Source organism: Thalassophryne amazonica, chromosome 3, assembly GCF_902500255.1.
Source record: "Thalassophryne amazonica chromosome 3, fThaAma1.1, whole genome shotgun sequence".
Taxonomy (NCBI): domain Eukaryota; kingdom Metazoa; phylum Chordata; class Actinopteri; order Batrachoidiformes; family Batrachoididae; genus Thalassophryne; species Thalassophryne amazonica.
In genome coordinates, this window is record NC_047105.1 from 57,560,329 (window position 1) to 57,575,138 (window position 14,810).

Consider the following 14,810-nt stretch of genomic DNA (forward strand, 5'->3'; position numbering starts at 1 on the left):
GTGGGATGGTCGAGCTGAAGTCAAAAACTGTTGAAAAACTGGTTTAGCTTGTTTGCTCTATGTATGTCCCCCCAAGGCACCCTGCCTTTCCTCTGGAGGCCAGTGAACTGTCCTCATCCCACTGTACATGTCCTTGGCCTTGTTCCTCAACAATCTCTCCTCCAGTTTCCTCTGTAGGTATCCTTGCTCTCCTTCAGTCTGTGTTTAAGTTCTCTTGAGCCCTCTTAAGTTCTGCTCGGTCTCCTGACCTAAAAGCCCTCTTCTTTTCATTGAGAAGGGCCTTCAGGTCACTGGTAACCCAGGGTTGTTGTTAGGGTAACAATGGACCTTGTTAGTGGGAATGGAATTTTCTATGCAGAACCCAATGTACTCAGAGGACAGTCTATGATACCATCAATGTCATCACCATGTAGTCAGTCATTAGCTTCAAAGTTACCAGTCTCCATGGCCTCGTGAGACCAATTCCTCACAGGCCTCACTGTCACTGGTTGCTGCTGAAACCACAGGCTTGTAGGATGGTGTGAGCAGGACTAAATTGTGGTCTGACCTCCCCAACGGTGGAAGAGCGTGGAGCTGTATGCATCTTTAACATTTTTCATATAGCAGATCCAACATCTAATTTTTCTCTTTTGGTGCATTTGACAAACTGGTGAAATGTGAGAAGTGTTGAGGAGAGAGAGACCTGGTTACAATAACATGTGACAGTGATGAAGGCTCCGGACTATTTGTTTGGAGATCTGCCGTTACAGAGTGGATGACGTCACATGCTGTGTCCGCGTTTCTAGACGGAGGAATATAAACAGTGATGGCAACAACACTGGTGAATTCCCTTGGCAGATAATATGGATGAAGTCCGATGCAACAAGCTTGATGTTTGGGCTGCAAAAACATTCTTTAACAGAGATATGTCCGGGGGTGACACCACCTGGAGTTGACAAGCACAACAAGCCCCCCCTTCTTACCGCTCACAGAGGTATCTCTGTCTGCTCAAACCATATGGAATCCAGGGATAGTCACATTAGAGTCCGGTATCTATTCGTGTAGCCATGTTTCGGTGAAACACATTACTGCACTCTCTGTACTCCCTCCACATCCTGAGGAGCACATCCAATTCATCCATCTTATTTCCCAAGGACCTTACCTTTCTTGTGATGATTGCAGGAATGCAGGGTTTAAACCTCTTCTTCATCCTATGTTTAACCCCTGCTCTGCAGCCTCGCCATCTCCTCCGAGCTCCTCCGGACTATTGGGCCTCTCTCTGGCTACAAAAGGTGGCTGCCTCAGGACAATCATCTGATCCCACGTATGAACAATGCCTATGGTGTTATCAGCATGGCTTCCAGAGTAGTAAGTACAAATGAAAATTAAAAAGTACGTGTGAGTATACTGGCATGTGCGTATCGTCCAGACAGTAAAAAAAATAACACTATAAAAACACGAATGAAAGAGGAAAAACCAGGAGCTGCTAGAACAGGCTGCTGCTAGCACAGCACCATTTTTGAGGGAAAATGATGAATTTTATCCATTTTAGAATAAAAATATAAAGCAATGCTAAAATACTCTCAGATATATGAGCATTGTCTTATTTATAATTTGCAGTTGTTTGATTGGCAACCCAGTGCAAACTACTAGGTCTGTTAGAAAAGTATCGGACTTTTTTATTTTTTTTCAAAACCTGATGGATTTGAATCACGTGTGCTTGCATGAGCAACCTTGAACCTTCGTGCACATGCATGAACTTTTCACGCCTGTCGATTGATCATTTTCTAGTAAGCAGCCTTTGTGTGAGGTGGTGTGTCGTGCGCTCGGCGTTTTTTTTCATTCCAAGGAAAAAGACGGAACGACTGGAGCAGCGCCGCATCAAATTTTGCCAGAATCTGGGCAACAGCCAGGTGGAAACCATTCGGATGATTCAGACGGCTTTCGGTGATGATGCTTTGGGCATCACACAGATTAAGGAGCGGTACAACCAGTTTAAAGACGGCCGCACAATGGTGGAGAGCGAGCCATGCTCCGGTCAGCCATCAACATGCAGAAATGATCAGATCATTTCCAAAGTGAACGCTGAGGTGATGCGGGACCGTCGTGTGACTGTCCGAGAAATTGCAGAAGAGGTGGACATCAGCACTTTTTCGGTACATTTCCACTGTGACAGAAGATTTGGCCATGAAAAGAGTGGCGGTGAAATTCATGCCGATGGCTTCGGCACGAAGCTGCCGATGGCGGAGCAAAAGCGCCTTTGTGTTGAAGTCTCACAGGACATGTTGTGACATGCCCACCTCTTCCACAATTTCTCGTATAGTCACACGACTGAAAAGTCACCGAAAGCCGTCTGAATCATCCGAATGGTTTCCACCTGGCTGTTGCCCATTTTCTGGCAAAATTTGATGCGGCGCTGCTCCAGTCGTTACATCTTTTTCCTTGAAATAAAAATCTGTCAAACACGCTGCACACATCCCACACAAAGGCTGCTTACCAGTAAATGACGCAATCGACATGCATGAAAAAGTTCACACATGCGCACGAAGGTTCAATGTTTGCTCATGCAAACACATTCAAATACACATACACAATATCACCATTTCCCTCAAATATTGTTCACAAACCAGTCTAAATCTGTGATAGTGAGCACTTCTCCTTTGCTGAGATAATCCATCCCACCTCACAGATTTGCCATACCAAGATGCTGATTAGACACCATGATTAGTGCACAGGTGTGCCTTAGACTGCCCACAATAAAAGGCCACTCTGTGCAGTTTTATCACACAGCACAATGCCATAGATGTCGCAAGATTTGAGGGAGCGTGCAATTGGCATGCTGACAGCAGGAATGTCAACCAGAGCTGTTGCTCATGTATTGAATGTTCATTTCTCTACCATAAGCCGTCTCCAAAAGCCTTTCAGAGAATTTGGCAGTACATCCAACCAGCCTCACAACTGCAGACCACGTGTAACCACACCAGCCCAGGACCTCCACATCCAGCATGTTCACCTCCAAGATCGTCTGAGACCAGCCACTCGGACAGCTGCTGAAACAATCGGTTTGCATAACCAAAGAATTTCTGCACAAACTGTCAGAAACCGTCTCAGGGAAGCTCATCTGCATGCTCGTCGTCCTCATCGGGGTCTCGACTTGACTCCAGTTCGTCGTCGCAACTTCGCACAGCCATTGAAGAGGAGTGGACCAACATTCCACAGGCCACAATTGACAACCTGATCAACTCTATGCGAAGGAGATGTGTTGAACTGCATGAGGCAAATGGTGGTCACACCAGATACTGACTGGTATCCCCCCCAATAAAACAAAACTGCACCTTTCAGAGTGGCCTTTTATTGTGGGCAGTCTAAGGCACACCTGTGCACTAATCATGGTGTCTAATCAGCATCTTGATATGGCACACCTGTGAGGTGGGATGGATTATTTCAGCAAAGGAGAAGTGCTCACTATCACAGATTTAGACTGGTTTGTGAACAATATTTGAGGGAAATGGTGATATTGTGTATGTGGAAAAAGTTTTAGATCTTTGAGTTCATCTCATACAAAATGGGAGCAAAACCAAAAGTGTTGCGTTTATATTTTTGTTGAGTATATATGCGTGTTTGTTCGCTATGCACAGCCACAGTAATTAAGCAATCAACACAAACTTGCTATGGTGACTGGGGCACCAAGGGGGAGGGGTCACTGGGGCCCTTAGGTTGAAAGCGCATGTGCACAAACTCACACACAAACACAGACACACACACATGGTCAGCCTTATATATTAGAATCACGACCTGCACACTGGAGCCCTTATTTTCAAACTTCACGTAGTACTCAGGTCAGGCAGCAAGCATCACACTTTATTTACTACGTAGTAGCGGCTAGCTAGGGTGGACTTTAAGTCGAGTCCGAACGAGCCAATGCGCCACGTGCGAGTTAAGGTGCATGTTTTTTTTTTTACTTAAGATGTACCTGCTGTGTACAGCATGCAGACTGGTAGACTGTTGATATGCCTCCCAAGAAGTAAGGGGCATTAGGTCATAAAACCCCAAGTGCTAAATGGATGAAATGTAATAGAGCTGGAAAAATATCTGCAGAGGACACTAAGAACATTGTACGTGGTGTGTCCATAAAGTAACGGTCCTTTTTATTTTTTTTAAAAACTATATGGATTTCATTCATATGTTTTTACGTCAGACATGCTTGAACCCTCGTGCGCATGCGTGAGTTTTTCCTCGCCCGTCGGTGACGTCATTCGCCTGTGAGCACGCCTTGTGGAAGGAGTGGTCCCGCCCCCTCGTCGAATTTTCATTGTCTGGAAATGGCAGAATGAAAAGGACTTTTTTTCCATCAGAATTTTTTCAGTAGCTGTTAGAGACTGGCACCTGGAAACCATTCGAAAAAGTTATCTGGTTTTTGGTGAAAATTTTACGGGCTTCACAGAGAATAAGGACTTTAACTACAGCTTTAAGGTCCCCTTTAAGGACGGTCGGTGCGCCGCGCTCCGAGCTGCGACGTCGCGGCACAAACCACTGGATCATTTCTAAGCTGATGGCTCTGTGGATACGAGACCGTCGTGTGCTCTTTCTCTGGTTATCACAAGAGCTGGACATCAGCCATTTTCTGGCAGATTTCACTTTTAACAAGAGATTTTGTCATGGAAAGCTGCGCGGAGGCTTCGCGCGTCACGGACCGATTCGCTGATGAACGAGACAAAGGAACACCTCCGTTTCAGAGTGTTAGAGGACAAGTTTGGACATGTCTATCTCGGCTTTCAGTGCTTACCAGTCGAGTAAGTATAAGAGAACTTGTGGAGAGCTAAGGGGAAAGGGGAGGAAAAATAAAAAATAAATGCGCTCCACCCTCCTAGTAATGAATGGACAGTGAAATCAACCAATCATATAACCTGAACTACATTAAGATGTGTAATCTTAAGGATAACTTTGTTATGATGATGAAACTCAGCAAAATTGAATGAATTGTTACACAGCTTGAAAATGTGTGAATGTACCTCATTCACAATTGTAAATACGTTAAAAATACATACATGACAAGAAAGTGAAAACACTTATTTCCATTGTTGTCCCTTTAAAATCAAATGACGAAATTAGATGTAATAATAAAGGAAAATAACGATATTAATAATGCCAATGTTAATAATAATAATAATTATAAAATAATAATAATAACGATAATATTAACAGTGTGTATATGATAACAAGAACCTAAACAATGTATAAATACATTAAGAGAGTAAATTAGCATAAAATAATTATGTAGATCAAGTGCTAGCGTGTTATTTACTGTCATCCTACATACAGAGAATATCTCTGCTTCCTCTGTCTTTTCTGAGATCTTCTCTGCTTAAGACACTCTTCAGCTTCTTAAAAGTCCTCCTCCCTACTCTTACCAGTTTGGTACCTTAGGAGCTCTCTTAAGGCTTAAGGTACTTTGAGGGCAACTTTCATCTTAGCAAGGTAAAAATTTAAGAAATGTCTAAGAATTCAAGGAATTCTAAAGCCTCCATCACACATAGCAAGAATGTGCAGGAAGCAGCCCGAAACGGCAAATACTGCCATAATCAGATGCAGTCGGGACCGAAAGAGGCATGGTCAGCAGTGTCAGAACACAGCCAGAATACCTCGTCCACCTGCACGTTCGCATCCAAAGCATATTTAGACAACAGGGAGATGACAGACTGCTGTCAGACGGCTATAAAAGGCATTGAAGACTGCACAGTTCCTGTCGGTACTGGACACCGGAGTACAACCAACATATGGTCTGGACTCACACCATATGTGTCAACGCCGGCATCTGTGCGGTAACTCACTCACTCAGTCATGCCATCACATCTGCGCTCATCCTCCCTTCCCATCACTACTGACTTCATGTGCGTGTTGAAATTATCACTCAGCTGTGTGTGTTCATAACAGCTGAATGAGCCATTAAGCATGCGTGTGTGTGCGCAGGGCACACATGTGTGCGAGGGCGCAGGACACATGTGTGCGAGTGTGCAGGGCACACGTGCGTGTGTGCAGGGGGCGTATGAGGTCAGCAGCACTGGGAAGGAGAGGATGAGCGCAGATGTGATTGCATGACTGAGTGAGTGACTGCACTGATGCCGGCTTTGACAGATATGGTGTGAGTCCAGTCCACGGCGGAATGAGGCATTCAGTGTGTGCGCGGGGCACACATGCCTGGGAGTGCGCAGTGCTGAAATTATCACACTGTATGTGTGTGTGTGTGTGTGTATGTGTGTGTTCATAACAGCTGCATGAACCACTAAGCACGTGCATGTGCCACTGGACACCTTTGCTGAAAGTGGGCAAAGCAGTCCCACTATGCGTCAGATGCAGCCTTTCCAGTGAAATTTAATGTTTTTTCTTTTTTGCTCACTTCAAGAGCACAATACAACTCTGTGCACTGTGATGTCGGTTGGATTATCACATGGGATTTAATTTTTGCCGTGGTTATTTGCAGCACACAGCAGCGGGGTGAGGCTTTTCACCACAGGCTGTGGTTAGTTCCTGTGCGCTCTGTGCTGTGAAATTATCGTGGTTCCGTGCTGGAGATGAGTTTCATGTTTAATAATGTTGTCGTGGCCTGGTGATACAGTACCATGTCACACCTCCTGCAGAGTTTAGATCGTGATCAAGTAGTAATATATATATTACACTGGTGAGATCTGTTCAGCTCTAACGCGTGCTGTGATGCATTACTGCACATGAGACCACAGAGAGGCACAGCGGCATATGGTACTTTTGGTTTGATTGCACGCTGTTCACACCCACTGTACACGATGAATGTGTGCCGCATACGTTATTACATATCAACATTTCCTTTGCCCTCCCTGGCCGGGGTCCAGTGGAGTTGGACAAACGTGGGACAACATGTCGGCAGACTTTCCTGTGACCAATCGATGTCAGAACTCAATCAACCATGATCAGATCATTTCAAATGCTGTTTGATGCAGTCAGAATATGAAGACTGCAATCAGATGATGCAAAAATTGCACATAGAACACCATCAGATGTGCGTCCCATCTCGATGGCGCCAAGAGTGTTTTGAACATGTGCAACACACTCGGGATAGGCAAGCAAATGGGACCAAATATGTAGACTGCTCAGAGACTGCTGTCCGTTGGTCTTCGGACTGCACCTCAATACTTCCCAACTGCGGCCGGATGTGTCATTTTTGACGGGATTCTGATGCCATTCAGCGTATGTGTGATGGGGGTATAAGATTTTTCTTAGAATAATGTCACTAGGAGCTATTTTTAGCCTTCGGCTGCTTCGTGGATAAGGGCTCTGGTGTTCCCAAGCACAGAAGTATAAGTTGCACCTGTATTTACATCTTTTTTATCCAAACATCATCTTGCCATAATCCATAAACCATTTTTTGAGTATTACATCCACAACAGATAGAGGTAATCACATAAATTCCTCCCTCCTCTGGCAGCTGGGAGACCTAAGAAAACAAATGACTTACACATCTGCAGTGTTGTGCATTCTTTATTTAATCATACTTCGATTCCACTCTTAGCCTTTAACATCACAGTGTAGTGGCATAATTTACCTTCTGATGTACCACTTTCAGTACGCCTTATCAACTTCTACATAATTTGTGGTTTGCCAATTTTCCTGGATTGTCTCTTGACATCCCTAAGTGAAGACGCCTGAATGTGTTCTTTCTAGCACTGCACGCACATGAAGTTTAGATTGGATACATGTGTCAGAAATATTAAAAACAACATTACAAATCCTCCAAAGTCCTGCAGTAACAGAAATTGACTCATCAATGTTGGTTATTTTTAAAGAATTTTACGTTTACTTAGTTTCACCTGGAAAGTAAAGTGAGAGTGCGGCTGTTTTGCATTTTGCAAATGGAGTGACACCGAGTCGAGGGAGGACTGAGAATTGGTGGGGTACTGATCGAACCGTGACAGCAGGCAAAGCGCACACAGGAGCCAGAGCTCAGGCCTCATCCCCGGGCAGAGCGAGGCAGGCAGCTGGGATGATGGAGCAGACCAACTCAATCCGACATTCCCACTTTTGGATATATACAACACCCAGTTTGACCAACAGAGCTTAGCTGTGCAACTTACTCGAGGAGAGATTCATTTAAAAATAAAACATGACGTTACTGCACTGCTGTAGTTTTAATCCTCGGCTAACGTTAGCTTAGCCTTTTAGCACAGCTGAGCTGAAGTGAACCCTTTATTTGTAATGGTTGTCTACTTTTATTTTTTCCAAATAAAGCTACAGATTTTTTATTACTGCTGAGACCATAAAGAGCTCAACTTTAAATAACAATTTTTTTTCGAGTGTTTGCTCTGGGGGGGGGTTTCTCTCTCTCTCTCTCTTTTTTTTTTTTTTTTTTTTTTTTTTTTAACTGTTTAGTGTTTCTTTATATTTTTTTTTTTATTTGTCCCAATCAGGAACATTTGCTCTGCAGGCAACCTAAATTCAGACGCACTTCAAAAACTTCCAGTGATGTGACAAGTCTGGTAGGCAGGTTAGGTAGGACCCAAATGCAGGACTCAGACACTAGGCTCTGTAGGTACACAGGTAGGCAGTCCAAAATAAGCAGCAGTACAATGAGCATCAGGCTAAGGCATGGTTGAGAAAACAGCAGGTGGTCATAAATACATAGTGGCTAGCAGGACGTGAATACAAAACAGAGCTCGAAAGAGGCACAGGGCACATCAATCTGGCAAAGGACAGGGTGAACTGGGGGCTATAAGTACACCCAGGTGATGAGGTGCAAATAGGAAACAGGTGTGCATGGAACGCACCAGAAAGGGGGAGTGGCCAGAGAGGGGAGACACCACCACCAAGAGACAGAGGAGACAGACAAGAGAGGCTGAGACAGAAAGCCCGAAGCAGAAAAACCCAGACAAGAGAAAGAACACACAGAAGAACAGCATAACCTAACCAAACCATGAAAATAAACCCAGAAAAGCCCAAATACTGACAAAATGAGCTGAACACCATGAAGTCCATTTGGAAAAAAACATCTCTGCTCTTCAAAATGGGAGAAAACTGTCTTCAACAACTCCACCAGAGGTCAAAGCTGCAGAGACCTTCATCTGGTTAAATGTCCTGAGAATCCAGCAAATCGATACCTGCTTCTAAATAAAAGACTTTAAACAGCAACTATTTTATTATTTTTGAAAAAGCCATTTCATTTTATATTTTAACAATAAATGATCATTAAAAGGGTCCATGAAATCAAAGTAAAGTCAAAATACATTTGCACAGGTGGAAGCCCTGTCCCTACTGTAAACAATTTTAAAACATTCACAATCACTAGTCAAATTCATATTTTAGAAATTGCTCTGTCCTGATCACAACATTAAAGGCAATCACATATTCTTACGTAATTACAAGTTGAAATGACTCAATTAAAAAACTGATTTCATCATGAAGTTTATGTCACAGAAATCCTACTTTACAATCACACTGCAGTCATTGTTAAATTATCTCCTGTTGCATATATAATAAACATTTGTATTTATTTACAGTGTCTGTTTTTCTGGCTGAAATGAGATACGAATAATCTTTTATTTATCTAAAAATAAACGTCCAAGGTTCTTTTTGTTAAACAAAAAATCATCTAATTTGAAATAACAGGTAAGTTATGGTTTTAATTTACAGATGAAGATAAGAATCTTTTATTTTTTACTATTTTAATTACAATGTTCTAAAAATTTTTTTTACAGTAATTATAACATTTGTAAGGATTTTCTTCAGAAAACTGCTGTGTATAAATGAGCAGTTCTGTGACACATTTCTGCCACTGATCTGTATATAACACAGTGTTACATACAGATCAGATCAGATGCAATGCAGTCTTCTGTGTTTTGGCCTGATGCCTCATTTGTATTGGGCAGCGCGAAGTTACATCACAGCACACAGCAGCGAAAGCTGGATTGGGTTGAACTTTGACTGCAACAGCCTGACAACAAGCGGTAACACACACTCCTGGTGAAGCGTAGTTTTTACCTCGGTTTTTGATGCAAAGCCTCGTGTTAAAAACGTGACGCATCTCATTGAAAATAATGCTATTTTGACCGATTCACAACGCTTCTGCCGCGGGTGATGCTTCCGGTGTGAAAGCCCCTTTAGTCACCTTGACCTTGCTTTGTGATTCAGAGCAACATGATGTCTACTAAATATCAAGTCAACTAAAGAGACAACAGCAGATAACAAAACAGGTAACAGTGATGTATTGTTGTTAACTCTGTTGAAAAGGTAAATCAAAGTTAAAAAAAAGAAAAGAGGTATCACAATAAGCTACAGGTTTAGTATCTGACAGGCACAATAATTGGTACCAATAATGTTTATCATTGAAGTTGGCGACAGCAGGGAAAAAGAGATTCGTATCAGTCTGTTTATTTTCGGTCACAGGTAAGAACGATGAGCCCCAGTCTGTCTTGCTATCTGACAGCTGGCATTTAGGCTTAATACTGCAGTTAATAGGTAATGCATCTATCAATTACAGGGTGGTTTTCATTTTTGGAAAAACAAGCAAAAAAAAACAGGAATATTCTCTCAGGTAAAGCACAGAAAACACTGTGCTTGTGCTTGTTTGTACTTTTAAAAACAAAAATATAATCACTGCTACAGGGCAAGTCCTGCTTCATAGCAAACTGGCACCTGAACTGCTGATCTGCGGCTAATATTTTATATTTATAATCTGCGTTTCAGGCACAATGAACAAAAATATGTTTTACACACACAGCCTTACCTTGGGTTTGAGCAAAGGAGGGGGTTCATTTTCTTCTGGTAGTGGTGACCCTGATTAGCTGGCTGGTTAAGGGAAGAACAACAAAGTATAGATCAGAAGCGTAGAAATATTGTTACCAAGATAAAAAAAAACAAAAAAAAACAGGTAGTATGTATACTGTAAGTATTATCAGTGGCAGAGTACTGCAATCATTTTCATTTATATCAATGTGAAGAACAAATAAAACTTTAACTATTGTTGAAGTGGAGCTGCAAATGTGGAACCTTTACAAGTAACATTGTTGATCAGCATGTCAATATAAAATGAGGTTAAGTCAGACTGTGGAACTTTCCAGCAGCAATATTAGTCACAGGAAAGCTTAAAGGACCTATCATCAGGTTTGTAGCTATAATAAATAAATAAATAAAAAAATACAGCACAGGCATTAAATTGTTCTAATCAGGAAAAAAGTTCATTGAAATTATAAAATCTAAGGGCTCCTTCACACATAGTATGAATGCGGTCAAATTGCGCATGAAGTGTGCATGAAGCAAGAATTCGTATCCAATACGTGTAAAATCGTAGCTGCCTCCAATGTCTCATTGAACCCTCGTGGCAGTTGTCAGGTCAAATTCCAGCTGACACCCACGAACATCTAACACCGCTCGCTTGGCACTTAGAAAATGTGTGGCCATTCGCACTATTAGCATGACAACAGTCAACAGATGATCACTGTCGAGCTGGATGTGAAATCGGTGTGAGCACGCCACGCAAATTAACAGACTTCCCCAGGTGAAACGGACTACATTATATATATATATATATATATATATATATATACACACCACACACACACACACACGAGGTCTGTTAGAAAACTATCCGACCTTTTTATTTTTTTAAAAAACTATATGGATTTGAATCATGTGCGCTTGCATCAGCCAAGCTTGAACCTTCGTGCGCATGCGTGAGTTTTTCACGCCTGTCGGTTGCGTCATTTGCCTGTGGGCAGGCTTTGAGTGAGTACTGGTCTACCCCCCTCGTCGGATTTTCGTTGTCAGGAAAATGGCTGAGCGATTGGAGCAGCGCTGAATCAAATTTTTCCAGAAACTGTGAGAGACAGCCAGATGGAAACCATTCAGAAGATTCAGACAGCTTTCGGTGAAGATACTCTGGGCATCACACAGATTAAGGATCATTACAACTGGATTAAAGACGGCCCACAGCGGCGCAGGGTGCACCGCGCTCCGAGCGGCCATCGACAGGCTTAAATGACCAGATCATTTCCAAAGTGAAGGCTGTGTTGATCCAGGACATCGTCTGACTACCAGAGAACTTGTGGAAGAGGTGTACATCAGCACTTTTGCGGTACATTCCACTGTTACAGGAGATTTTGTAATGAAAGACGTGCGGAGGAATTCGCGCGTAGGGACGGAGCCGCTCATGGCGCACAACAAAAAGCACGTCCGTGTTGGAAGTCTCACAAGTTGTGACATACCCAGTTGTTACACAGTTTCTCGGATACTCACTCAACTGAAAAGCCACCGAAAGCTGTCTGAATCTTCCGAATGGTTTCCACATATATATATATATATATATATATATATATATATATATATATACGAGGTCTATTAGAAAAGAAACCAACAGTTTTATTTAAAAAAAAACTATATGGATTTGAATCACGTGTGATTACATCAGCCAAGCTTGAACCCTCGTACGCATGCGTGAGTTTTTTCACGCCTGTCAGTGACGTCATTCACCTGTGAGCATGCCTTGTGGAAGGAGTGGTCCAGCCCCCTCGTCGGATTTTCATTGTCTGAGAAGTTGCTGAGAGACTGGCGCTGTGCTTGATCAAAATGTTTCAGAAACTGTGAGGCACATCCGAGTGGACGCCATTCGAGAAATTCAACTGGTTTTCGGTGAAAATTTTAACGGCTGATGAGAGATTTTGGATTGTTTCTATCGCTGTAAGGACTTCCCACGGAGCGGGACGTCGCGCAGCGCTCTGAGACGAGGTCGTCATCCTGTTTCAAGCTGAAAACCTCCAAATTTAAGCCTCTGTAGACCCAGGATGTCATGAGAGAACAGAGAACTTTCAGAAGAGGTCGGAATCAGCAGTTTATCCGGACATTCCACTGTTAAAGGAGATTTTTTTAATGAAAGACGTGCCTGCCACAGGAAAAACACCTCCGTGTTGATAACCATTTGTAAAATCCAGGCGGCTTTTGGTGGCTTTCAGTTGAGTGACTATCTGAGAAATTGTTTAACAGCAGGGCATGTTCCAACTTGTCCTTAAGGCTTCCAACGGAGGTGTTTTTCCTGTGGCGGGCGCGCCGCGCCGGGTGCGAGCCGACGCACCAATCCGTCCGCACGTCTTTCATTAAAAAAATCTCCTTTAACAGTGAAATGTCCGGATAAACTGCTGATTCCGACCTCTTCTGAAAGTTATCTGTTCTCTCACGATGTCCTGGGTCAACAGAGGCTTAAATTTGGAGGTTTTCAGCTTGAAACAGGATGACGACGTTGCCTCGGAGCGCTGCGCGACGTCCCGCTCCGTGGGAAGTCCTTACAGCGATAGAAACAATCCAAAATCTCTCATCAGCCGTTAAAATTTTCACAGAAAACCAGCTGAATTTCTCGAATGGTGTCCAGATGTGCCTCACAGTTTTTGAAAAAATTTTGATCAAGCACAGCGCCAGTCTCTCAGCAACTTCTCAGACAAAGGAATTCCGACAAGGGGGGTGGACCATCCTTCCACAAGGCGTGCTCACAGGCGAATGACGTCACGACAGGCGTGAAAAACTCTCGCATGCCCACGAGGGTTCAAGCTTGACTGATGTAATCACACGTGATTCCAATCCATATGGTTTTTAAAAAAATAATAAGGTCGGATACTTTTCTAACAGACCTCGTATTATATATATATATATATATATATATATATATATAGCCTCCGCTTTTCTTTCCATGAAAAAAACTCCTGTAACAGTGGAATGTGCTGAAAAAGTGCTGATGTCCACGCCTTCTGCCTTTTTGTGAAAGTCAGACGACGTCCCGGATCAACAAAGCCTTCACGTTGGAAATGATCTGGTTGTTTCAGCGGGGTTTGAGCCTGTCGATCGGCGGGCGGAGCACGGCGCGCTCTCAGCAGTTGTGGGCGGTCTTTAAACCATCTGGATCACTCCTTAATCTGTGTAATCCCAATAAAATCGTCCCTGAAAGCCATATTAATTTTCCGAACGGTGTCCACCTGGAGGACTCTCACAGTTTCTGGAAAAAAATTGATGCAGCAAAGCTCCAAATCGTTCAGACATTTATTCGCAATAAAAAAACGACGAGAGGGGTGGACCAGTGCTCACACAAAGTCTGCTCACAGGCGAATGACGCAACCGACAGGTGTGAAAAAACTCACGTATGTGCACAAAGGTTCAAGCTTGGCTGATGCAATCACACGTGATTCAAATCCATATGGTTTTTGAAAAAAAATAAAAAGGTTGGATACTTTTCTAACGGACCTCGTGTGTATATATATATATATATGTATATATATATATATATATATATATATACTGTAATTTATTTTTAAGATCTTTGACTGACAGACTGGCGTCCTGTCCTGGGTCTACCCTGCCTCGTGCTCCATGACTGCTGGGATAGGCTTCAGCTCTCCGCGACCCTTAATTGGACTAAGCGGTTGAAAATGAGTGTGTGTGTGTGTATGTGTGATCTTCTTTGACTAAATCAACAGCATATCAGTCAGACTGGAAGCTGTGGGTGAAGTTAACTGTGTGATTATAACATTTCATATTGTTCATTTTTCATCTTTCTATCCGGTGTCATCAGATTATCATCTGTGATGCAACATCGGGAGGGGATCACATTTCATGTCTCGTTTTTGGTCTTTAAAGTAACAAATCAGTAATGGTTTCCACTGTTCTGTGTGATCCATAAAAACGTGAGCACGAGTATAAACTGAAACAAAGATAAATGATCGAGGCTTTCACTGTATTCTTCTCTGTAAGGGTTTGAGAAGGCTGAAATGTATTTGTTAAATTGTAATTAAGTGGAAAAGAACAATTTTAATCTGTTCATTAATTTA

General features: G+C 42.7%; 1 protein-coding gene across 1 annotated transcript in view; it reads right to left on the bottom strand.

Moving 5' to 3' along the window:
• cfap20dc (CFAP20 domain containing) overlaps positions 1-14,810 on the bottom strand; it is a 234,756-nt gene that overhangs the window by 45,791 nt on the left and 174,155 nt on the right. The window contains exon 17 of the mRNA XM_034167573.1: positions 10,730-10,791. Within this exon, the coding sequence (XP_034023464.1) occupies positions 10,730-10,791 (62 nt within the window). The remainder of the gene's footprint in view (positions 1-10,729; positions 10,792-14,810) is intronic.